This window comes from Lupinus angustifolius, chromosome LG18, assembly GCF_001865875.1.
Source record: "Lupinus angustifolius cultivar Tanjil chromosome LG18, LupAngTanjil_v1.0, whole genome shotgun sequence".
Taxonomy (NCBI): Eukaryota; Viridiplantae; Streptophyta; class Magnoliopsida; order Fabales; family Fabaceae; genus Lupinus; species Lupinus angustifolius.
In genome coordinates, this window is record NC_032026.1 from 11245406 (window position 1) to 11270685 (window position 25280).

Below are 25280 nucleotides of genomic sequence, written 5' to 3' on the forward strand. Positions count from 1 at the left end.
AGTTAGCCACTAGGAGTTACCTATCATTTTGTGACTTTTGAAACACTGACGGCTTCAGCTTGTTCATGTATTTGTTTAGTGTCTTTTGGCGATGATTAATATTTCCGCCCTTTCTTGTTGGATATGTATATTAAGTACTTATGATCTTTTATAACTATGAAGATGTATATTTAGGAAATGTTGTTTCATTTCAGTTACCGTTAGGTAAGCGGTTTTGATTTTCGCGTTATTTGTTACTTAAAGTAATGTCCCAGAAAAGAAAGGTTTTTAAAAGGAAATAATTCTATATCACCAATTCAAGAAAAAAAAATTTACTCAATTTTCCGCGTAATAAATAAAGAGGATTTTTCGGGGCGTTACAACTTGACTCTCCTATTTGAAAAATTCAAGAAATATCTCAAGAAGAAAGGAGGGATCAATAATCTCAAGAAAGAAGCCAAGAACTCGACCAAGAAAAACAAGATTCCCAAAGAAGGCTTCACTTGTTATGAGTGTGGAAAATCTGGCCACATGAAGCATCAGTACTCGAGCTACCTCAAGGAAGTCGAGAACAAGAAGAGCAACTCTCGAATGTCCAAGTCAAAAGGAGCATACATTGTTTAGGACGATTTCGAGAAAGATTCGACTTAAAGCTCATCTGGTAAGGAGGAAAATACAAATGTATGCTTTATGGCACAAGTGCATGAAAAGTGCACATCTAATGATGAAGATGATTCTATTGAGATACATTCCTATACTTCATCATGCTCTAATGACCATCCTCCATACGATGAATTATATGCAGCTTATGTCAAAATGCATGAGGAATTAAAGAAAATTGTTAAAGTAAATATAGATAGAAAAAGAGTTATCTCCTTGCATGAAAAGAAAATAATTGAAATACAAAATGAATTAGATGAGCTTAAAATTGAAAATAATTGAAATACAAAAAGAGTTATCTATGCATGTGCCTCATGTGATTGCTCTACTTCTAAATTATGTCAACCCACTGTATGTGATACTTGTGAGAATTTAAATGCTGAAAATTTCGTTTTCAAACAAAAACTTTCACAACTCACATATAGTGAAGAAAACCTTAACACATTGCTTACTAATACAAGAAACGTTGGTAATCGATATGGAATTGGATATAAACCTGAACCTAAGAAAATACCTGTCGCGCCCCGATTTTCGGTTGCACGACTTTGTTTAGAGTCACCACTACATTTTATAGTTAAAAATGTAGAAAAATCTTTTAAGCCCAATTACCTTGGGCTTTTGGATTTTTATATCTAGATTCGGGAGTCGATTATGAGGTAGGGAAGGTATTAGCACCCTACCCGCCCGCCTTAGGCGGTACCCTTCACTAAAATATATGACTTTATTATTATTATTATTATTATTATTATTTTTATTAAATTTTCTGATTAATTAATTAAATATTACAAAGAAAAAATTATTTATTTTTATTATTGTGTCTGACAAGATTGTCCCTGGTCCTACGTATCCCTATTAAGGGAATCAAGGCTTACATAGTTCTTTAGGTAGAAAAATATTTGTAGGTTGAAGGTATTTTTATTAAAGAAAATATATATTTTTAGTCAAAAATGTTTAGATGTTTATTTATTGGTGAAAAAAGTTTTTGTTTGGTTAATTTTTGTTATTTATTTAATTAATAAAATAGAATTTAATCGATTTTGAGATTTAATCGGTTGAAAAGAAGTGACGTAGCGCGACCTTTCGAAGATGATTTGAGAAGAAAGAGGACCCCAGAACGGCCTTATCTCCATCTTGATTAATTCTCAAAATTATTTTATTTTTTGAAAAGTACTTGTTGTCATAATTTATTTACAAAAATGTTCAAAGTTTTGCTAAAAAATGATTTTTATTATTTACAGAAAAAAAGAATTTTAACAAGTTGTCAACTAATCATAATAAAAATTGGTTAATTAATGGACACACAAAAGGAACTTCTTTTACCATTTTTTATTTAATCCGAGGAGAAAATTATTTAAAGATGTATCACTATTTTGAATTTATATCTAATAAAATCAATGAATTGTTTTTAAAAAATATTTCATGTAATAGATAATGTTACTATAATATGGAATTAGTGGACAAAAGAATAAATTAGAGTAAAAAAGGAGTCTACCTAATTATAAAGAATAGAAATATGCATTGTGAGGGGTTAGACTAGTGTGTAACCTGACTAGGAATTGAAGAACATGCGGCAGACACTGATTAGATGAACTTTGGGTATTTAATGCACTTGGACACGTGGCATGTTGCAGATGGTTGAAAGAAAGAGTGCACAGAGGAGCGTGCACTCGTCCGTATGGAATCACTTGTTCCCAAGGGAGGTGGGATCTAGTGCGGCACGGTGCACTGGAACTTAGATGAGTTTCGCCGCGTGACTTGCCAGTCCTTTGGTCAACGTGGACAAGGAAATTGTCCACTAATCGGACGGCGAAGATGTATTTCTGAGACAAGAGCACACGGGGAATAATAGTCTTGCCCACACTGGATTGCCTTCTTTGGAAATTCCCTCCTCATTCATGTGTTTCACATGGATTTTTTGAAGCTTACCCTTTGCATTTTTCAATGTTTATGGTGTTCATAGTATATTTACAGTGTAGTTTTTTGTTCATTCTAGACTCTATTTATAGTAAAAATTATACCATCCAATCCCTAAAATTAAGTTTTTTTTAAATATTGATTTGATAAATGATTGCACACATTTAGAAATTTTAATGAAACAGATTTGATTCTCCCTTTTATTGCTTAATTTATTATTTTGAAACTTGAAAATAGAATCTTCTATATATTGTTTATTCCTTTATTTTTTTTGCTTACTTTGATAAATCCAAAAATTAATGTAAAATCAACAAAAAATAGTCTTATTTATTGCTCTATTTATTAGTATTTCGAAAATATTATTTTATTATTATTTTTGAATTTTGGTTAACATAATCACTTAGATTTAAGAACTTTAACAACATTGATTTATTTTATTGTTTTTGAATTTTTTTGTTAACCTAATCACTTAGATTTAGGAACCTCAACAACATTAATTTAGTTTTATTATTTTGTTTTGTTATTTTTTTGCAAAGGAAGCTTTTAAAAGGATATTCTCACTATCTTTAATTTAATTAATTTAACATCTTCGAAAATAATTATAAAAATTTCATAAAAATAGTTTTATTACTTTTATCGAAAAATACCAGAATAAATAAAAGGAAGTTAATTTATTGTTTTTCTTTTTAAAAAGCTTTTTGGGATTTTTCTGGGCCGGACAAAAAATGGGTGTTCACAAGACCACGTAGAAATCTAGTAGTTCATATGTATAAGAAGTCAAATAATAACATGCCTACTTGTTTCTATTGTGGTACACATGGTCACACATGCAGTACATGCTTTATTAGAAAATTTGGCGTGCCAAGTGGCAAATACATTTGGGTAAAGAAGGGGCAAGATCCCTTAGTTACTAACAAGAAGGGACCAAAAATAACTTGGGTACCCCAAAGAGACAAGTAAATAGTGTTTACAGGTGTGCCAAAGGACATTTGAGCATCAAGGGATAAATCAACAAAAGATGTTCTACGCACAAGGTTGGTGAGTAGATCAAGGTAAGTTTGACCTATCACCAAAGGGTAAGTAAGTTAAGTCTATTAACAAGGTTATAAAATTAATTCTTGATATTGAGTACACTTGAACTAAAAAGTATATGTTATTGTTATACTTAATTCATAACATGTGATATCATAGTAAGTGCTATCAAATGCTTTAGCAAGTGGCATCATGACATGTACATATGTGTCAAAGCAAAATTCTGTTTGAAAGTGTCATGTCTATTGTATGCTTGATACCATGCTAAGTGAGTATGTCTTATGTTCCTGCAAATCTCTAAATTGTACATATTGTCATTAAATGCATGTATGCTTAATTGTTATATGTTTTCATGCATTTTTGGCTCTAGAAAGTTTGTTCAATTCTGGATTAGATAGAATTTTAAGTTGTATCCCTTAGCATATCTTAGTAAGCTCAAAAATGTGCTTAAAACTGTCAACTTTCTGTCATTAATCGATTAACCCTCAGTATAATCGATTAAACGAGTTCAAGTAGCTAAAGCTTTTTGAAATAATCATTTTAATCGATTAAATTTTTTGTTAATCGATTACCTGTGCTCAATTTTGTTCAGAAATTCAATTTTTGTTGTTTTGTGGCTTACGTCTATATTTTTGAGTCAAGTACATTTTATGGTTATGGTTGTACCTTCTTTTAGTATTTTGTAACTATGTCGAACCTTGCTAATTGTGTTAAATGAAATTTGTTTTTGTATGTATCTTGAGCATGTCTTAATTGTGTATTATAATTGAATGATTGAAGTATGCTTTAAAATGAAAATACCCAACAAGTGCTAACAAGTGGCATACAATATGTTTAATCATTTCATGCCTAATCTGTTTACATAATGGATATGTCATGCAAAATCTGTCTATATTCAGTTTTAGAGTCACAAATCAGTGCATTTGTTTAAGTTTCTCAAAATGGTTATTGATTATGCTAATAATTAATCAATCAATTATAGTTTTTTTTTTATAAATTGTTATATCTCTTCTTACTTTTGACTATGTTAATTAGTTGTTCTTTTTGATAATGTCAAAAAGGGGAGAAATATTGTTTGTTTGTTGTTGATGTATACAGGTTATTAAGGAGAAAGGAGTAGCGCACTTTGAATGTCAAATACATAACCTGAACCTGATCTCTCAACATTGATCATATCATCAAGCTTTTCATCAAATAAAGATTTGTAGATTTGGTGTGGAGTTTGTCATCATCAAAAAGTGAGAGATTAAAAGTGAAGTGCACCATTGGAGATTGATCTATGTTTTGATGAAGACCAACATGAAGAAAATATTGTCTGTTGCATTAGGAGAAAGATTAGATCATGCTAAGGCTTTAAGTTTCATATTCATATTGCATGTTCTTTGAAAAGCTTTATTGCATTATGCTTGTGTTTCTTGGAAAGAAAAGAGATAGTTTTTAATGATTTCATAATTTTAGAAACCCCATGCATGTACGTTCATATAGACTAGGAAATATTGTGAGTTTTTCCTTAGGTTTTAGTCTTTGATCTTTATTGTAAAATCCGAGTATTAAGTGCTCATTCATAACTCAAAGCATTGTAGCTCAAGGATTAGGAAAATCCTAGTTGCGGTCAGGTAAGATGTTCTTCACAAAGATTTGGAGGTCTTGGGATAAAAAGTGATACCTTGGCTGGGGCCGAATTGCGGTAAGAAATGTTTTCTTCAGAGACGATTTTAGGAAAGGTCAAACTAAGGGTGACGAAGTTCTTTGGGTTCCAAGAAAGTATCGTTCAAGTCTTGTAATTGGAAGTGTGTATGTAACTATACATTGTGTTCTACAATGAAGAAGAAAATCTCTCAAGATCAGAAGGGGAGGCCTGGATGTAGTTTTGCAGTGGACCGCAAAATGAACCAGGATAAAATCCTTGCGCAATCTTTTCTATCCCTTTCTCTTTTACATTTCAAGTTGTAATATTGTATGATATAACATGATAATTTGTATACTGATTATGTGTTATAACTAGTTTAATTTTGCATAAAAATATATGTTATATCATTGCCTGATTTCTCGTAACCTGTTGTGCAAGAGAGTTATTGAATAAGATTTTTGCATTCTGTTTTTACTAGGTTTAATCGATTATGAACAATGCTTAATCGTTTAACTGTGCATTTTTCGACAAATGTGCAAAAACCCAAAAAACGGAACTTCAGCTCCGCCATACCAATTCAACTCTCTTCTAGGTGAGTCATTCAATATTGAGAAGTTGTATAACCCAATACAACTTTTAAGTTATAAATAAATATATTAGCGCAATAAAAATATGAATTTTGGGTTGAAATCTTAAAAATAATATGACCACTCAGAAGTCATATGTTTAGCTAACATGACTTCTTATTGTGTTCTAAACAATGAGTTTTAGAAATCCTTAATTGAGTTAAAAATATAAATTGAATATTGAAAAAGTAAAAAAGGAAGAGAAAAAAAGGATCTCGAAAAATGCTATACAGAAGAAAAAATCTCAACCAATGTGTCACCGCTAGTATTGAGTTGAACTATCATTTAGTTGACATATTATATTGTACCTTCATTTCTATAGAGTTTCACATTTCTTGTCAAGAATTGTTGTTCACAAACCTTAAATTCATGTGTGGTAGAAATGGTACCAGTCGACATGTCATGTGGCCCTGACCAGATATGCATTAGTTACTCATGATTTGCAAATATAAACATCTTTATGGAATTAGAACACTTAAAAGGATATAGTAGAAGTCATTTTGGTATTATAAATACCCAATTTTATCTGGTTTGTACACATTAAAAACAATTTTTAAGCAAAACAAAAAGATAATTGCCATAAATTTATTATATCTTGTAATTGAGGGCTGATGATTACACCTTTATTTTTTAAGAAAAGTAATCGGGTAAACACTGTTTATGAGTTTGTTGGATGTTGAACTCTTATTATTTTTAAATTATTTCAAAAATAAAACATAAAAAATCAGGAGCTTCTAGATGTTTTTTAGATTAAGAAGGAAAGTTAGTATTTATACCCATATTTTTAATAATAAAAAACTAACTAGATAAACATATGATAATGATATTTATGAGTTTTTTCCATTTTTAATTAATTATTAAAATAATTTCAAAATTTAATGAAATAATGGAAGGTCGTTAGGATAAATGTTGATGTTTATCTTAAAAAAAAATGATTGATAATGTTTGTAACAATTTTTAGATATAGATAAGTGTGAGTGATTATTAAGTTGTTGAATAAATGTTCATCACTAAATAATTTTTTTAGTCCTTAATTCAGGCAACACAAAAAATATAATCACTTTTCCGAACCCATTTCCCTAAGAAGGATATCCTCATTCAATGACTCTTTTCCAAACTTTTTTCCTACATGCCAATTCCTTTTATCTCATTTTATTTTCTTTCAAATTGTCTTCTTCACAAGTCTAGCAAATATGGCTGTTGGTGATAAATCAATCAGCCTTGAGGAAATTAATAATAAGGTTGTTAATCTTGAAGTCCTGCACTCAATACATATAACAACGTGGAATATAGTATTTCATGTATTTATTCCACCTCCAACACTTCAACAGGTAAAAGTTTATTTTCCTTTTTTTTTTTGTTGTTTATTTTTCCTATAATAATTTAAATAATGATAACTCTAATATAAAAAATCATTTTACATCAATAATAACTTCGTAATAATAGTAGTTTAATAGAACAAACAATGCCTAAAGTTTTCTTTATAAAGATTTTATTTGCAGCAATTCATTCTTATCTTTTTATTTTTATTTTTTATCATTCTTATTCATCTCACGTTCAAAATCTAAATAAAATAAACATTACTGACATGTAGATTAAAGATCATATTAACCACAATTTTGAGGAATGATATCATATTGGATATGAGAGTTGTAATTCACTTTTTTTATTAAAATTAATCAGTAACAAATACAACATTTTCTAATAATCGTAATAAAAACTTTGCAGCAAAATGATGAAATGTTGTATAAGTTTTTTCGCTATTGGTTAAGGTTCCATCTCAAAACCAATTAGTGATGAGAGAAGTAACCTAACATGTATTTAAACCATTTTCGAAATGATACGTCCAGAAACAATAAGTCTAGAGATAATGAGGTAGAGGATATGAGACATATTTTCCAATTTGTCCTCCTTCACATAAGTCTCTTAAACCAGACGAATGATTACTTTTGATGCATAACTAAAAAGATATATTTTTGGCTGATGACACCAGAAAGAAACGAGGTAATATTTTATCTCAAAATCAATTAGTAATGAAAGGAGTAGTCCAACATGTATTGAAATCATTCTCGAGACAACGAGGTAAACAATGTAGGACTTACTTTTCAACACTATCAATTACTTAATTTAAGAGGAGTAGTAATTTTGGAACAATTGTGAGCAACAATGGGGTTATTTCTTGGCTCAGCAGCTAAGAAAAATGATTCACAGATCCAACATGTGAAAGAATGAAGGGTGGAGAGTTTTGGCAAATTCGACCCTTATCTACTCTTACAAGTTACAACCTCTAACCTATTTAATTGAGAAAATAGGATAAGTGGTGAGAGTTATCTTACCTTATTATCTATCTTTTATATAGTGATGATATAGGTTGATGATCTAATTTTTTTATTTTAGAAATATATAGATATTAAATTCTTTTATTATGAAATTATTTCTTATATAACATATTATGTGTTCAGTTAGCTTTATTAAATTATACTAAATTCTTACAATAGAGTAAGTATTTTATCTAACTATCAGCTCTCAATTGAAAAGTAGAGACGCATGATGAAAAATATAATTAAAAAACCTAAGAGCTAGTTACTTACTTTAGTATGTAATCGATAAAGAAGTAAAAAGTGGATAGGTTCTCAATTAATTTAAATTATGTAAAAACTAAATTATAAAATTTTCTTTCGAAAAATAGATAGGTTTTCAATTAATTTAAATCATGTAAAAGTTAAATTATAAAATTTTATTTCCTTACTCTAACAGTTTAACCCATGCCGAATTGATAAAAAAAGTCTACAGGTGTATATATAATTCACCACTTCAATTTTTTGTTTTTAACTTCAATTTAATTTTATAATCCTTTTTGTGGCTTCCTATCGACCAATCCAATCCTTTAATTAAATAAATCACTAGTTAAGATCCTGCCAAAGATATCCACATTAATCCTCAAATAGTTCTCAGACTTTCTATATAGACTAAGTAAAATATTTTGGAGCCTTTTATAATATGAATTTAAACATTTCTCTAATAAAAGTAAATAAACTAAATATGACTTATATAATTTTTTATTATTACATTGTTGATATATATAGGTGAATACTGAAGCAGTTGGATTGTTGGAATAATAACGGCTGAACAATTCTCTTACAAATCCTAATCGCTTACTTAATTTACCAAGTTACCCTCATGTCCATAAGATGCCGTCCCCGCGTTTTACTCTTGACCACGCGCTGCGCGTGACCTCTCGTCCCGCCACAACACTATCCCACGTCATCAAAAGCCTCCCCTGGTTAGAAAACCCTAAATGCACATTCACCCAAATTTCATTCCAAACTCCCAACCAAAAAAAATATCAATATAGAACCGTCATTGCAACTCCATCAACGTCACAAATCGAACCACGTGGAACTATACCACAATCTCCGCCGTCCGTGCCAGATCATGCGGGCACATCCCAGGGCAGCACATAAACAATTACCACCCCTTTGATGTAAAATCAACGGTACTCAAACCTGCCCCATACATCACGGGTAGATCAAATCATCTTTAAGAAGCAACCCAAGCTTCTTTGTTCATCGCTCAGAATTAGGGTAACAAAAGCTCCAAACCCTAACGCTCTTTTTTCTCTGTCCCTTTTCGTTCCGTTTCTCTCTCTAGATCCCAAAACTCTTGTAATAACCTCTCGCGCGTGAAGCTTTCGTCGGCGCGTGACAGTTCCTTTGTCGTTGTATCGCGTTCTGTACCATATATATTGAGAATTTTGTGCCGGTGATTTGCCGGTGATTTGCCGGAATCTTACCGGACGGTCGTGATTTTCCGTTTACATGGCATCTGCGCTTTTGGCCAATAACCATAGCGAACGGAATTGGTCGCAACATCGAGGTGGTGGTGCAGAATTCATGGGAAAAGTACCTTTTTCTAACTCTAACCCTAACCCTAAATTCAGTAACAAAAGAACACAATCTCCTTCTGATGATGCTTCTTCGATTAATCGTAGATCCAACGACATCGTTTCTTATCCCCAACATGTTACCTTCAACATCTCCTCTTACACCAAGAAAGAAATTGTCGAGCTCAAAAACCGTTTCACCTTGGAGCTCGAACAGATTCGCCAACTCAATAGTCGAATTGAGAACGGGGAGTTTCAAATTCGACCCACTCCGTGCTACAACGGTAGCAGTGGGAAGAAATCGGCGATTAGTAAGAAGGTTTCGGGCAACAAGCGACCCTTGCCGATGAATTCTGCGAAGGAATTGAAGCGTTCACATTCGGAAATTGCAAATTTGATGAAGAATTGTTCGCAGGTTTTGCAGAAGCTGATGAGGCATAAATTTGGGTGGATCTTCAATGTACCTGTTGATGTTGTTGGGTTAGGTCTTCACGATTACTATGATATAATCAAGAAACCCATGGATCTGGGTACCGTGAAATTAAATCTTGCGAAGAATGTGTATTCATCGCCATCTGAATTTGCAGCTGATGTTAGGTTAACATTCAACAACGCATTGAAATACAATCCCAAGGGTCATGATGTGTACGCCTTGGCAGAGCAGTTTTTGGCGAGGTTTGAAGAACTCTATGGGCCATTGAATGAGAAATTAGAAAGGGAAGATCAAGTTTTCGAGGAAGAATTGCAGGGAAGTTCGTGGAACAACCATGTTGAACCGGAGAGAGTAGAAAGAGTAGAGAGAGTAGAGAGAGTAGAGAGAGTAGAGAGGGTAGAGAGGGTTAAGAAGAAGGAAAATGAGAGGGAAAATCTGGGACCTCCTCCGAAATTGCAAGAGCCAGTTTCAGCTCCGGCAAGTTCTTCAAACCCACCACCATTGCTCCAGTCGCCAGTACGGACTCCTTCGCCTATGCATGCATCTCTAGTGAAGCCCTTGAAGCAGCCAAAGCCGAAGGCGAGGGACCTGAATAAGAGAGATATGACTCTTGAGGAGAAACACAGGTTGGGAATGGGGCTGCAGAGTTTGCCATCGGAGAAAATGGAGCAGGTGGTGCAGATTATAAGGAAAAGGAATGGGGATTTGGAACAGGATGGGGATGAGATCGAGCTTGATATTGAAGCTGTTGACACTGAAACCCTTTGGGAACTTGATCGATTGGTGACAAATTATAAGAAAATGGTTAGCAAGATCAAGAGGCAAGCACTTATGGGCAACTATAATAATGTGGCTTCAAACAAAAGCAATGGGGTAATTTTATTCCTAGTTCTGTTCCCTTTTGTTGAATGAGTTTGTTTATAACTTAGCACCAAGGTTTTAAACTGCAGCTTTGTTTGTTTTGGCAGCACAATTGTTGCTACAATAGTGGCTGCCTTTTTGCACAACTGATAAATGCGGTGTCGCCATAACTGTGATAGCTTAGTATATCGACTAGGTTTTTTGCTATATCCTAATTTGTTATTCAATTTGACAGGAATTGTCTTCATTAGAGAAGATTGATACAGCCATGCCAATTGAGGCGAAGAAGCCAAAGAAAATGGAAGCAGCGGTGGATGAGGATGTTGACATTGGTGATGATATACCGATGAGCAATTTCCCCCCTGTGGAAATTGAGAAAGATAAAGATGTGGTTGGAGGCCATGCAAGTAGTAGTTCTAGTAGCTCCGGCAGTTCTAGCACTGATTCCTCATCAAGTGGTACTAACCCTGTTCCTAGTATGTGGTCTCGTGTCTCGTCCTCGAAAAATGTAGAAATATACCTAAATTTTGTTTCTGTAGCAGGTTCAGATTCAGGGAGTTCCTCAGGGAGTGATTCTGAAGCTGAGAATGGGCACTAGTAGTTGGGCAGGGCATTTGGAACCTATTGCTCAACAATCAAGTCTGGTTATTGGCTTCCCTTGAGGGTTGTGCTTGAATGCTTGGGCGAGGTTTGTAATTCAGTTGTGACATTTATATATCCCTTTGGCTGCAATGAATTGCAGTTATCATCATAAGCTAACTTTGTGATTGTGTTTTTTTAATGTATTTACAGGGGTTGTGGACATAGTTGATTTCAGTTTGGGAGTTAAGCTAATTGGATTTTCTGGATTCTGAGCACCTGCTAGTGTCTTTGAGTTTGGGATGCAACATAGATGTAAAAATTATTGTGATTCCAGCAAATGAAAGAAAGGGATGGCTGGAAGATAATCAAAATAGTTTGTAGTGCAGAAAGTAGATGTGTTGAAAAAATCTTTCAGTGTAGATAGATGTGCTTTAGAGGTATTAGGAAGAGAACCTATAATAGAGTTAGTGTTTATTGAGTTTACCTTGGTAAATATATGGATCATCATCCCCAGAGAAGACGATTTTTGTGGGCCTGCAATTAACTTGTTGGGATTGTTAATCAGATTGAAGACCAACTTTTTCCCATTTGTATTTATCTAGGCGATATTTAACCAAAGAAAATGAATGACTCAGAGGACCATTTGGAAAACTAGAATGTGTATTTACAACTTCAGTTTCAATTTCTTTGAGCATGGAGCTTGAAATATCTCCATCTCACAATCTCAAATCTACGTGTGTTTTCTTATTTGGGTGTTTGGTTGTGGATGACGGTTGAAAAGGGTAAATGTGTAATATTTTCATAGGAGTGAGTCTAAGCAACTTCCACAAAATGAAGTATAAACAACTTTCAGGAAATAAAAAGTACAAGCAACTCTAACAATATGACCGGATTTGTATTTTGTTTGATTTGAACATTTGCACTTTATCTATTATGTAATCGCCTTTCCCACGAAGGACTGGATTAGAAGCATATTATGTTTTTCTTATACAAGATACATGGTCAACATAGATGTCTAATCTCAATGATATTGACCGTAGCTTTCATTCTGTCACTAACGAACAACAGCATGAACTATGAAGTACCTACGTCGCTAAAGAAAACAATGGCAGTATATTCTAAGGCAGACAATGATGTATGTGTGTAGTTTCTATCACGAAGTTCAACTGCTTTTTTCCAACAAAAAAATACCAAAAGTTGTGCTCAAGTAAGATGAAATTCGTCAGGTAAAGATATGACTGTAAATAAAAAAAGTTAAAAAGTACATGCAGAAAATAGTGACCAATCGACCTGGCTAGTGCTGAAGGTAAAAATAATATTTCTACCTTTTTTTACGCTGTCAAATTAAATTGTGAGCAGCAACGGTTGCTGAGACCTCTAATTTGGCAGCAATTACTCTAGTGGTTATTTTTCCAGCTTCAAATTAATGAGTTTAAGGGGTCGCCAAGTTTTGCCTATAGCAGCTTGAGATTAAAAGGTGCCACTGTTTTAACAGAAGATTGTGTGATAAAGTATAGACAATATCTCAAAAGGCCCTAGGCCTTAGGCCCTGATATAAAACTTCTATACCTACCTGTCTGGCTGGTTTGCTAGGAATTGTCACCAACTTCATTATATGAGAAATTGTTGGTCTGAGTTGGCATTTGCAATTCATGGCCTTGTTCGGAATACTTTTAATATCCACCTTTGATTTGGAGGTTTATTGTCAAAATACCCCACCTTTGATTTCGATTCTACTTTCAGATGTCTTATAATTGATTTTGGTGGGGTGATAGAGTTTTGTTGGATCTTCATGCATCATTTGAGGCCGAAGTTTAATCTCTAATCTCAATGACATTCGTGAAAAGGGGCAGTCAAGTACTTTGAAAAAGATTAATTCTTGCATGAGATGAGAAGATATCATTGGTTACAAAATATATCATCCGTTTTATTGAAATGAGATATTTCCTAAATTTGCTTTAGGAGTTGCTATGCTGGAATTTTATAGCTAATCTGTGGTTCGGTAGAACAACCCTTTTGTGCTCTATTCTCTACATCTTTACGCATTTTGAAATCATTTATGCAAAGCCTGCAATTACTTAAGGTGCAAAATAACACCCAATCACAGGTAGAGAACAAATTTTATGCATAAATTAAGAGTTTGTTATTCAAAACACCCTTGCTGGGTGCTCAAGAAGTACTACAAATTAAAGAGCCGTCTAGGAAAAATGGATTTCAACGTTAGATACAAAAAATCAATAACTTTGTATTCTTCTGGCAAATTATGTGATGATTAAATTTGAAAAGGAAACAAATGCTGAAGAACACCTTCATGACTCACTTCTTGACCTCCTCATACTCTGCCTCGGGAGCCTGGTCACCACCCTGAGAACCTCCGGCTGAGGAACCACCTTTAGAACCACCTGACAAGTGCTCTCCAATCTTGGACACAGCTTTGTTTGCAGCATCAAGCTTTGACTTAATTTCGTCAGCATTGTCCCCAGACATTGCCGTTCTCAAATCTGACACAGCATCTTCAATCTCTTTGGCCACTTCACTGGGAATCTTCTCTCTGTACTCACCCAAACTTTTCTCAATGCTATAGATCGTTGTATCTGCACTGTTTCTGATGTCAATGAGAGCCTTCCTTTCTTGGTCTTTCTGAGCATGCAACTCTGCTTCTTTCACCATCTTTTCGATCTCATCTTCTGCAAGTCCTCCGGAAGAACGGATGGTGATTTGTTGTTCTTTCCCGGTCGACTTGTCTTTAGCAGAGACAGTAACAATCCCATTGGCATCAATATCAAATGTGACTTCAATCTGAGGCAGACCTCTTGGGGCAGGAGGAATGCCGACAAGCTCAAATTCTCCTAGTGACTTGTTGTCTGCAGCCATTTCTCGCTCACCTTGTAGCACCTTGATACCAACCTGTGTTTGATTGTCAGCTGCTGTTGAAAACACCTGAAACAATGGGATCACAAGTTAGGATGGGACTACACCATATATCAACAAATACAATACAAAATAATTCAGTATTTAAGGGTTACCTGACTCTTCTTGGTAGGAACTGTGGTATTGCGGTTGATCAGCCTGGTAAAGATGCCACCCAAAGTTTCAATACCCAGAGAGAGCGGAGTCACATCTAGGAGTAGTATATCTTTAACATCTCCACGTAGGATACCACCCTGGATAGCTGCTCCCATGGCAACTGCCTCATCAGGATTTACTCCTTTGCTAGGACTCTTTCCAAAGATCTCTGAAACCACATCTTGGACTTTAGGCACTCGGGTCATCCCTCCAACAAGAAGAACCTCATCAACTTCCTTGATAGATATGTTAGCATCCTTCAAGCAGCTCTTACATGGTGTCTTTGTCCTTTCAATCAGGTGGTTTACCAAAGCCTCAAATTTAGATCTAGTCAATGTGATGTTTAGATGCTTTGCACCGGATGCATCAGCAGTGATGAAAGGAAGGTTGATCTCTGTTTGAGATGTTGAGGACAGTTCTATCTTAGCTTTCTCAGCAGCTTCTCGAAGTCTCTGCAAGGCAAGCTTGTCCTTTGAAAGGTCAATATTCTCGGATCTTTTGAATTCGCTGACTAGGAAGTCCAATAGAGCATTGTCAAAATCCTCTCCTCCCAAGAAAGTATCACCATTTGTAGCTTTCACCTGGATAATAAGATGTGATCAGTAAAAGTTCCGAACATTATTCCTTATGACAGGTTTAAAAAGGAAGGAGTAGAAGAAATAAATGTGCATACCTCAAAAACACCATTAGACATTTCTAAGATAGAAACATCAAATGTTCCACCTCCAAGATCAAAAACTGCAATTATACCTTCCTTGTTGTTCATCCCATATGAAAGCGCAGCAGCAGTGGGCTCATTGATAATTCTCTGTACATCAAGACCAGCAATTCTACCAGCATCTTTAGTGGCCTGTCTCTGAGCATCATTGAAGTAAGCTGGTACAGTAACTACAGCTTTTGAAACTGACTTTCCAAGGTATGCTTCAGCAGTTTCCTTCATCTTGGTGAGAACAAAAGCACCAGTTTGGCTTGGGGAATACTGCTGCCCATTAGCTTCAACCCACGCATCTCCGTTGGGTGCCCTAACAATCTTGAATGGCACCATCTTCAACTCCTTCTGAGTTTGAGGATCATCAAAGCCCCTACCAATCAAACGCTTGGTACCAAAAAGAGTGTTTGATGGGTTAGTCACAGCCTGACGCTTGGCTGGTGTGCCTACAAGCAGTTCTCCTTTCTGGTTGAAGGCAATCACTGATGGTGTTGTCCGGGCTCCCTCAGAATTCTCAATAACTTTGGCATTCTGAAAAGAACATAACATTAGTCAACACATACACCATGTACTGGAAAGAAAAAGAACATCTAGTCAAGACAACTGAAGTTAAAGAATGTCTTGCCTTTCCCTCCATAACAGCAACACATGAATTGGTGGTACCCAAATCTATACCGATAATATCATTACCAGCAGGCTTTGTGCTGCATGGAAGATGAAATGTTAAAATATGCAAATTACATCAAAGATCGGAAGTACCGCCTCACTATATATGTAATGAAACTATAATAATAAATATGTACCTGAATTGTCTTACTAAACTTTGCCATCTGCAACCTACATACGCTGTTTTAGTGCTGCTTGCCAACTGCGTAACCATGTAAAATAAGACAAAATAAAAATTACCTTCTAAACACATCATGAACAACACAAGTTCAACAGTGACCGTGATATTAACATTTATTCTTATACAAGAATTGTGGCAGGGTTCCAAATAAAGTAGCAGCTCTTAAATCTAGAACAATCAATCATGAAAAAAACTAGATTAGGCATAAAGTTAGTTTTACGGGAAAAAACACATAATCTAGCAAAGTTTGATGCAATATATGGCCCACTAATCAGTAACACGAAAAGGGAAAAGTCACACTCTCAAAACCTGATTAGAACCCTAAGATGTGAAGATCTAATATGCACTATTGGCGAGTCAATTTTTTTTATTTTTAATCGCATTAGTGGATTTTGCAACAAGGTACCATAATAACCACACAAGATAGAAACATGTACCGAAGATATTAGAATACCTATGATTACAACTAGAGTGAAAAAATCAACAGATGTAGCGAAAATCTGAGAATGAATAAATTAAAGAAAATGAGCATAAAGAGAGAAATTGGAGATGGTGAGTGATGTACCGATCGATAAGCAGAGAAAGAACAAGTGGCGACGTCACGGCGTCGGAGAGAGCGGATCAATGCGGTGGCAGCGGCCATTGAAGCTGAGGTTGGAAGTTAGTGATAAAAAGGAGAGGGTTTTAAATTAGGGTTTAGGGTTTATGTATGAATGTGAGAAGTGGAAAGTGAGTTTATTATAGGATACATGTTTCGTAGTGTTCAAGACAAAAATAAAGTTTATTCAAACAAAAAATAAAAAGAGAAAAAAAATATATATATATTAACAGTGTATAATAATTTTTATATCATCCACTATTCAAATTAATTATTATTAAATTTTAAATAAAAATAATATAATAAAATGTTGAATAATAAATAATATATTCACTATTTATACTAAAACAAAATCATATGTCTTGTCTGCGAAATCGAAAAAATATATTTTGTTTGCGGGCTTTACTTATCCGTCAAAAACCTTCTAGGCGTTTTTAACTTTTTTGCTATAAAAAGTTACGACCCAAATATGTTTTGCATTCTTGAATTCTACGTTTTTTAAAGAATAACAATATATATCCACAATCAACGTAAAAAATGTACATATATTATCAACCATTCATTTATATTATTATTTTTAAGAGTCAATAATTAAAAATAAACTGTGAATAATACAATCATAAAGTAAAACACTATTACATTATTAATACATACATCTTTTTCTAATTATTTTTTTTGTCATTTTTAATAATGGAAAACGATTGTATACAAAACTTTTTTGTTGGTTAAAATCCAATTAGCGCAACTTTTTGCACTGATCAGAGCATCTATTCTATCATTCTATGTATTAAAATCTAATTAGCACAACATTTTTTACCATGCCATTTTACAGTTTGGGTATTTATTCTCTCGTTGACATAGTTCGTCCAAGTGCATTTAGGGATGTTAGCCCGTTTTAAAAAATAATAAGTTCTTTGTTTGTAAAACTATTATTAGGATTATATTAATATTTTGCACTGAATTAAATAATGTTTGAACATTTAAATCTAAAGAGACCTGGACAATAGCATAAGGATTAGAGGATTGTGAATAATATGATTTAATTATTCAATATGATTTAACATGAGTTTAATATATATGTATTTTTTGTGTAAAGTTTTCTACAAAAGAACTTATTATCTACAATTTATTTGCATTTCTTTTATTTAAGAGTTAATAATATTGAGGAAATGAAGTGACCATATAAAAACTCTTAAAATATATATATATATATATATATATATATATATATTATTGTAAACATTTACTAACTGTTTATAAGATTATTACATAATTATCCAGAGTGTTATTTCAATAATAATTAATGCATCAATTATAGATTATTAATTGACATCAATGTTGTAAACTTGAGTTGGACAATATGTAACATGATAGGTTTAAGTGTTTTAAACGGTTAAATCGTCTAAACTAATTAGGTGATTCCATACATAATTAATAATTTTAATCTATAAATATATGATAATATATAAATGTAAAACTTTATATAATTAATAAATAATATATTTTTATCTTTTTTTGGACTAAAGTAAAACAAAATATTAGAATAATGTTCTATTTTATTAACTTTTAAATGAACCGTTCAGTTTACTTCACATGTTAATCTGGTTTAACACAATTGTACCGAAATTTTCCCGGTTCAAAGGGTTCAACCCTCATTCAGTTAAGATTGCAAACCATAGCTATTTTCAAGTCCGGTCAGCGGTTAGACCAGTTGAACCATCCGGTCTAGTTTTCACAACACTAATTGACATTATAAATCCTTCGTCAATATTTCATAGGACTAAATTTGAGCAAGAATAGAAAAAGTTACAAGTATGAATAATATTTGTAAGAAAATAATTGAATCTGAAAAGGGTTTTTTTCTCTTGCTTTGTCCCTCATGTTTTTAAAAAAGTTCAATTACTAAAACTAAAATGAACATAAACCATCATAATTTTACTCCCCTTTCTAACTACATTGATTTTATTTCCAACATAGCAACGCAATATTGGTTTTCCTGATTCTATAATATAGAAACATGATTTGAAATTCTATATATTCTGGTGCCACATTGTTCATTCATTTATTTCTCTGTTTCACATGGTTAATTGGTGCTTTTTATAAATAAACATTCTTTGGTGTACCGTATAGAAACATATTTAGTTTTTTACATTACCAATTGAAAGTTGATCTTCAATCAGTATGTTGAACACTAAGTGAGGGCAATGATGTGGCATGGGGGCAAGAACAAGAACCTCTGTTGACGACCACGATGACCAACCCAAAACATCAGTGGACGGAACCTCTGTTGAGGACCACGATGACTAACCCAAAACATCAGTGGACGGAACCTCTGTACCGTGATGAATAACCCGAAACAACGGTGGTAGTTGTGGTTGACCGATAAAGGAGATGTGGGGGAAGGGGTAAAGAAGAAACTACGCACACGAGACTTGTTCATATAAAATTTGGATACACAGAAAAGAGAAGATAGCAAAGACTAAAGCATTGAACCTACTTAATATTGCATCTAAAACTATATCAAATATTTGTAAGCACATTTGGGGTGAAAATAATATAATGTTGCAATACTAGCTAGAAACTCAACTAAAATCTGTGAAAATTTGGCTACAACTGGTGATGGAAGAAACAATAACAGCAGCAGCAGAGTATGTCTCAAACACATCATAAATTGAATAGTGCCATTGTTTATCTTTTTAATTGATTGAACTTGAATATTACCTTCAATTTCTTTGTCCTTGAAGTAAACCTCAACTGCTGTTTCTTTACTCCAAAGATGAGTGCTTTCTTCTTGCTCATGCTCTACCTTCTTTTCCCAACTCTCCTCATTGGCAGCATCGGCAGATACATTATCACAGTCACGAATTCAATCTCTGAAGATTGTGGGAAAGTTCATCAGATGATCTGGTTTGCATGACAGCACATAAGGTGGTAACTCTGTCGTGTACTGTGTTAAGGAGGGGAAAAAACTGAAACATTAAATCATCAAGAGCATTTGCTCCAAAAGGAAAACCATTTAAGGGGGGTAAAAAGCCAAACAAGTATGAAAAAGTTATTCATACAATTCTACGAGCCAACTAAAGTTCTACTCATGAATAATTTTTATATAGTTTCAGTTCTCAAAATGCAATTTCAGGAAGAGAAAGCTTGTCTAGCTATGAAGTATGGACACTTCAAAATAGCTCTTGTGCCAAAGTCAAACATGTATTTGTATTGGACTGTGTCATGGACATTTTCAGACTCCTATTGTATTATACATAAGTTTCCACTTACATTTTGATTTTTTATACTGTTATAGATGGAAATGCCACAGCAACTAGATAAATGTTAGCATTTTATTATGCTTACAAAAACCAATGCTAACTTTTCAAACATCATTTCTCTCTTCTAAATTGAGATGTGTGTTTTGATTTAATCATATTAATTTCGTATCATGTATTTTAGTTGTGTGACTTGTGTCGTGTCCAATAATTTTTAAAATGTCATATCTTGAACCCATGTCATGCAGTATCCATGTCATGTATTTGTCCTTCCGAATTTTCTAGTAACATAGTAAGATGTATTTACATGAGTATAGAAGTAAAAGTCGACAGTAGAAATTCAAACCTTTTATCCTCGTGATGAATTGACTGATATCCATTGGTTATACTCATCCATCCTTATTATGAAGGAGCTTGAATTTGGGGAACCTCCTCCGCCATACGCCTTCAAATTAACAGAGGAGAAAACTCATTAAAGTGTATCAAAACATTAAAGATTTAAGTAAAGAAATGTAGAAGCAGGTAGGGCATACCTTCGCAACTTCAGAGGTATCAGTGGCACTGTCAGTACTGCGCAAGCACATTTTGAGATTATTCCGTTGCATGAAAATCACAGCTCCTATGGGCCTGCCAGTGATGAACTTATCCAATTGATCAGATTATATAATTCAACAATCTTAGATTCGAGCAGTGATCAGATTATATCATTCAACAATCTTAGATTCAAGCAGTGATCAGATTATACAATTCAACAATTTCCAGGGCCTATTTATGAGATGAAATAAAAATTTCATGGGAATACAAATAAAGGAATCCTATCAAACTCTGGATTAAACTTTTCTTGTTGTCAAATAGTTTCAGCCTCTCAGGGATATTTCTTCTAACTAGATGATAATATCGAATTCAATAAAACTTCCTTGAAAGTGAATTATTTAACCTCAGACCAGCAGCGGCACTTTTTACACTAAGCAGCTTGCCAAGTTCATCACTTAAGTTGGGGTTCCCATCAGCTCGAACTCCCTAAAACAACAATCATGGCAACAAACTTGATTATAACTTTCAATACCCAAAATTAGGGATTGGGACACCACATTACGATTGTGTGATGAAATTATAATGAATTAAATTGGTAAGAAATATTTCTACATTGAGCTTTTTTTATTAAAAAAAACTACACATAGTTGATATAACTTTGAATATCATTCATAAGTGGATAAGTTAAAGCTGGACAAATTAAAAGAACCAATATAAGATTGTAGCAAATGAATAAAAATAGAAATGAAGATGATTATGTCCTAAAATATTACCAGGCACTCTCCATAAAATCCTCTACCCAGCTGAACCCTGAAAACCTTTCCCAGCAATTTACTTGCAGCATTCTGACGGGATGAAAGAATTGAATTTCCTTTGGCAATTAAACTTTCGGCACTTAACTCCACCAACTGCAATGAAGATATTTCAAAGGAAAACACAACAATCAGCAAAGATATGATAACTGTAGATAAGTTGACACTCACTTGCATCAAGGTTGGTAAAGACAGATGTTATTGCTTTTAGGAATATTACACAGCAAGTCTTATAGAAGCAACAAAGTAGATGGTGCTATGACCAGAAGAGTTTCAATGTGTGTCACATAGTAAAAGACAGATTTCGAATTTTATTTGCCAGGACCACTTCAAACAACCAATTAACTTACCAAATGGCCTTTTTCTCTCCCAAGTAGGAAGCAAACAGATGGTCATGAAGGGGAGATCATAAGAAATGCCGACAAACTCTCAGTTATATGCCTTACGGAACAACAGAAATTGCAATGTACTCCCTTCATCCCATAAAGATAGTAAAATTTTATATCATCTTTAATACAATTTTTTCCTATCTTTATGGGACAGGGGGTAATAGCTAAGCTATTTGACTTCACTAAGTAAAATATATATTTTTGGGAAACCAGAAAGTGCTAAGTACTGACTCAAAACCATTAGTTATTAGCTATTTAATCCACTCTTTGGGATGAAAATTAGTAAAGCAAAAGCTTTATTCAACAATTACACTAATAAAAAAAATACAAAAAAATGAACTTCACAAATGATCAGTCATACCTGATTAAACATGTGTGGATTAGATACGCAATTAAACTTTGGGCGCCATTCATTCAATCCAATGTTAAAGGCCTTAATGCCAGGCAAGCGCCATTGGCAGAGATCTCCATCCTCAATATACTTAAGAACCAACTCCACACGATCTTTGTCTTTTGAGTTCAACAAACTTGAAACTACACCCTTAATGGAAATCAGCATCATTCCATCTCAGCTGTTATATAAAATGCTGGAGAACTAAGGCATAAAAAATGAATTATATTCTTATACTTACATCAGACATTTTAATTTCAGCATGTTTTCTGGAAAAGTATTCATAAACAGCACTGCAGCTGCTCTTCTCAAGGTTGACATGAATCATAATATTCTCAGGGCAATCATCGGCCGAGGGAACATGTCGAAGCACTGATTTCCGATGATCAAACACAATAATCCTACATAGATAAAAATAAGTAAATCAAGGGCCTGTCTAACAGTTCTAATATACTTTAAAAAATAATCTTACAAAAAAAGTGATATTTTGAGAAGCTGAAAAATACATAGCTTCTCATAAAAGCTCAATTTCAGCTTCTTCTTTTTAGCTGAAGTTCATCTAAATGGACACTTGAGTGGCAGAAGTGACTTTTTTAACTTTTTGTGACAAAAATATATAACAAACAGGCCATAATGTGCAATCAAAAGCACGTGAAATTATAAAAAAAATAGAGAGAGGCAACTGAGAAAAGATTAGCAATAAAATAACAGAGCTTGAATGTTAACCTACTTGCACTTTGATTTCTGGGAAAGTTCGAAAAGAAATTCCTTTGAAGGAATAAAATCAAGCAGATAGCATGTCTCAAGGCCATCAATGCACAAATCTTCAACCCTGTTATCATAAACATGCAATTTTATCAAAGGGCTAATTCAAAAACAACAACTTTCCAACACCCCATGAAGTTTTCAAACATGAAATCAAGTCAAACACTAAAACCATGACTTATAACGTTCCAAAACAAGAAAACAGAGAACCCCATAACAAAAAGAAAGCAAATTTATTCATTTAAATGCAATGGGGTTAGAAACAAACCTGAAAGCGAGAGATTGAACAGAAGAGAAGGGTAAAAAGAGAGAAGAGAGATTATGACGTGTGTGAAAGAGATGAGCAAAGAGAGCAGAGAATGCTCCAGAAAATGAAGGGTAGTTGTAAAGAACAATGTTGGAAACTTTATCTTCAGAAGCTTTAGCTATAGCTTCTAAAGCTGTATCTGAACGTAAACTCCTACTCATATTACTCATCCATATACACGAAGGGAGATTCAACCTTCTCCTACATTCTCGAACAATTGAAAGAGCCATTTGATTTTGTGTGTTGAATGATTATGTATCCTCTTTTGTATGGGTTTGAATGTTTGAAGAGGGTTAGTGGTGGAGAGAGGGATTAAATAAATAAAGTGGCACTAATAAGATGTAAAGGAGAACATCAAATGAGGGGAAATTGAAGGGTCCATAAGCTTCATTTTTAGGTTAGAAATGAGAATTGAGGGACTGATACTCACTCGGAAGAAGACGATGGGAACTTGTGTAGTTCTGCACTATGGAGTTTATTATTATTATTATTATTATTATTATTATTATTATTATTGTGTCCAAGAGCACTAGCTGCCGACCCCATACTTATTTTCTAAATAATTATATCATGTATTTTTTATATTAGGTATATATAATATTATAATTTTTGTGATAAAAGAAATATGAAATTGAATTGTGAAATTATTAAAAATTGTAATTAAGAACTCCATTCATGATTTAATATTTTTCGCTTAAGTAGTTTCCTCTAACATTCATTCGAATTTTTTATTACCTGAAAAAATGTTTTAATAATAATTAATTAGAATGGCAAAATAGGAAATGAGAAATTATAACATATTATGTGGTTATAAGATGTTTTAATTTTTTTCTTTTTCTATTACCAAAAGAGTATCATTATCCTTTTTGGTAAAAAATTAATCATTTTCAGGGTTGGTGTATGTCTCTCCCAATAAGTATCATTCTCATGAATCGAATCCATGACCTTGAGGATTCAATGAGGCCTTACACTGTTAGATTAACATCTATTCGTTCATTTTGGTTTTATATATAACATAGATATATATTATAAATATAGGTTATAGTAATTATACTTACACCCCCAAATTTTATTGAAATTATATAAATTACCCCTCTATTTTTACACCTACCAAACAACCTTAATGTTTATATATACATTATACTCACTATCCTATATGAAAAATAAAAATAGGTGTGATTTTTTAAACAAAAATGAGTGATAAGTCTAATTAAGTTAAACTAAATATGGTATGTTGTAAAAACAAGAACAATAGTATTTGAGTCAATACATTTTCATTATTTTGTGTTCGTTAGAATATAGTAAAATAGTGATTTAAACAATATTTTCTTAGAATTATTGATACATTTTGTAATAAATCAAATATAATAAAATGTCTTAACTTGTATACTATTTGGATTTGTCTCCACAATATATGATATTTTATTTAACTTGATCATACTTATCATCTTTTTTCGTTAAAATATGACACTTATTTATTATGTATAGATAATTAGTGTAATGTGTATAAAAATTAGGGATTTTTTGTATTTGTAAAAATGAAAGGATAGTTTATGTAAATTCACTAAAATTGAGGGGATGTCAATAAAATTATTATCATTATCATCATGCTATTGCTATTCATAAACATCTCTTTGTCTAATATTCTTATTAATGTTGGCAATTAGGGTCGTTTGTCCGCCCTCCTCATGCCCACACAATGTCCACTAAAATTAGGGCGAGTATGGACATGTTCATTTTTAATAGGGCATGAAATATTATGTCATGCCCGCCCTAAATATGAGTAGGGCCGCTTGCAGACCGCCCTAAATTAAAAAAATAACTAAAAATGATATAGTACATGAAATATTCAGGATGTTATATATTGTCTCTTATTTTTTATTTCATTGTTGAAACATTGCAATATTCATGTTATCATACTTGAGATTACATAGATGCACAATGTGATAGTGGGATTCAAGACATAACACATTGTTTTGCATCAACCGAACATCAAATTAAT

The 25280-nt window shown here is 33.2% G+C and overlaps 3 protein-coding genes across 8 annotated transcripts; 1 reads left to right on the plus strand and 2 right to left on the minus strand.

Annotated features, from left to right (window-relative positions):
* LOC109332790 (transcription factor GTE7-like) lies at positions 9404-12577 on the plus strand. 3 transcript variants are annotated; one of them, XM_019567826.1, is made up of 5 exons: positions 9404-10514; positions 10551-11030; positions 11254-11473; positions 11558-11706; positions 11811-12577. In XM_019567826.1, exons 1-4 carry the CDS (start codon positions 9660-9662, stop codon positions 11614-11616), a joined length of 1614 nt encoding a protein of 537 aa, XP_019423371.1. In that variant the 5' UTR covers positions 9404-9659; the 3' UTR covers positions 11617-11706; positions 11811-12577. The 3 variants fall into 3 exon arrangements, with proteins under 3 accessions (XP_019423371.1, XP_019423370.1, XP_019423372.1); XM_019567825.1 differs by having other exon boundaries at positions 9405-10514; positions 11254-11476; positions 11561-11706; XM_019567827.1 differs by having other exon boundaries at positions 9405-10508; positions 10554-11030; positions 11254-11476; positions 11561-11706.
* Positions 13724-16957, minus strand: LOC109332789 (heat shock 70 kDa protein, mitochondrial-like). Its single transcript, XM_019567823.1, has 6 exons — positions 16788-16957; positions 16179-16243; positions 16001-16079; positions 15340-15906; positions 14627-15247; positions 13724-14540 (listed from the first exon to the last, which is right to left on the minus strand). Exons 1-6 carry the CDS (start codon positions 16863-16865, stop codon positions 13917-13919), a joined length of 2034 nt encoding a protein of 677 aa, XP_019423368.1. The 5' UTR covers positions 16866-16957; the 3' UTR covers positions 13724-13916.
* LOC109332791 lies at positions 19541-23735 on the minus strand. 4 transcript variants are annotated; one of them, XM_019567830.1, is made up of 9 exons: positions 23240-23735; positions 22937-23038; positions 22448-22607; positions 22177-22356; positions 21388-21522; positions 21018-21100; positions 20614-20707; positions 20427-20525; positions 19541-19767 (listed from the first exon to the last, which is right to left on the minus strand). In XM_019567830.1, exons 1-8 carry the CDS (start codon positions 23506-23508, stop codon positions 20430-20432), a joined length of 1119 nt encoding a protein of 372 aa, XP_019423375.1. In that variant the 5' UTR covers positions 23509-23735; the 3' UTR covers positions 19541-19767; positions 20427-20429. The 4 variants fall into 4 exon arrangements, 3 of the variants coding, with proteins under 3 accessions (XP_019423375.1, XP_019423373.1, XP_019423374.1); XM_019567828.1 differs by having other exon boundaries at positions 19541-19776; XM_019567829.1 differs by having other exon boundaries at positions 19541-19789.

What these genes read in the sequence shown, in the direction of transcription:
- LOC109332790 (XM_019567826.1), top strand. Translation starts at nt 9,660, where the DNA reads ATGGCATCTGCGCTTTTGGCCAATAACCATAGCGAACGGAATTGGTCG. An exon ending in TTGAACCGGAGAGAGTAGAA is followed by an intron (nt 10,515 to 10,550) that starts AGAGTAGAGAGA and finishes GAGAGAGTAGAG; the next exon opens with AGGGTAGAGAGGGTTAAGAA. An exon ending in CTTCAAACAAAAGCAATGGG is followed by an intron (nt 11,031 to 11,253) that starts GTAATTTTATTC and finishes TCAATTTGACAG; the next exon opens with GAATTGTCTTCATTAGAGAA.
- LOC109332789 (XM_019567823.1), bottom strand. Translation starts at nt 16,865, where the DNA reads ATGGCCGCTGCCACCGCATTGATCCGCTCTCTCCGACGCCGTGACGTC. An exon ending in AGTTTAGTAAGACAATTCAG is followed by an intron (nt 16,080 to 16,178) that starts GTACATATTTAT and finishes TCTTCCATGCAG; the next exon opens with CACAAAGCCTGCTGGTAATG. An exon ending in TGTCTAATGGTGTTTTTGAG is followed by an intron (nt 15,248 to 15,339) that starts GTATGCACATTT and finishes CTTATTATCCAG; the next exon opens with GTGAAAGCTACAAATGGTGA.
- LOC109332791 (XM_019567830.1), bottom strand. Translation starts at nt 23,508, where the DNA reads ATGGCTCTTTCAATTGTTCGAGAATGTAGGAGAAGGTTGAATCTCCCT. An exon ending in GTTCAATCTCTCGCTTTCAG is followed by an intron (nt 23,039 to 23,239) that starts GTTTGTTTCTAA and finishes TTATGATAACAG; the next exon opens with GGTTGAAGATTTGTGCATTG. An exon ending in ATCCACACATGTTTAATCAG is followed by an intron (nt 21,523 to 22,176) that starts GTATGACTGATC and finishes TCTTCATTGCAG; the next exon opens with TTGGTGGAGTTAAGTGCCGA.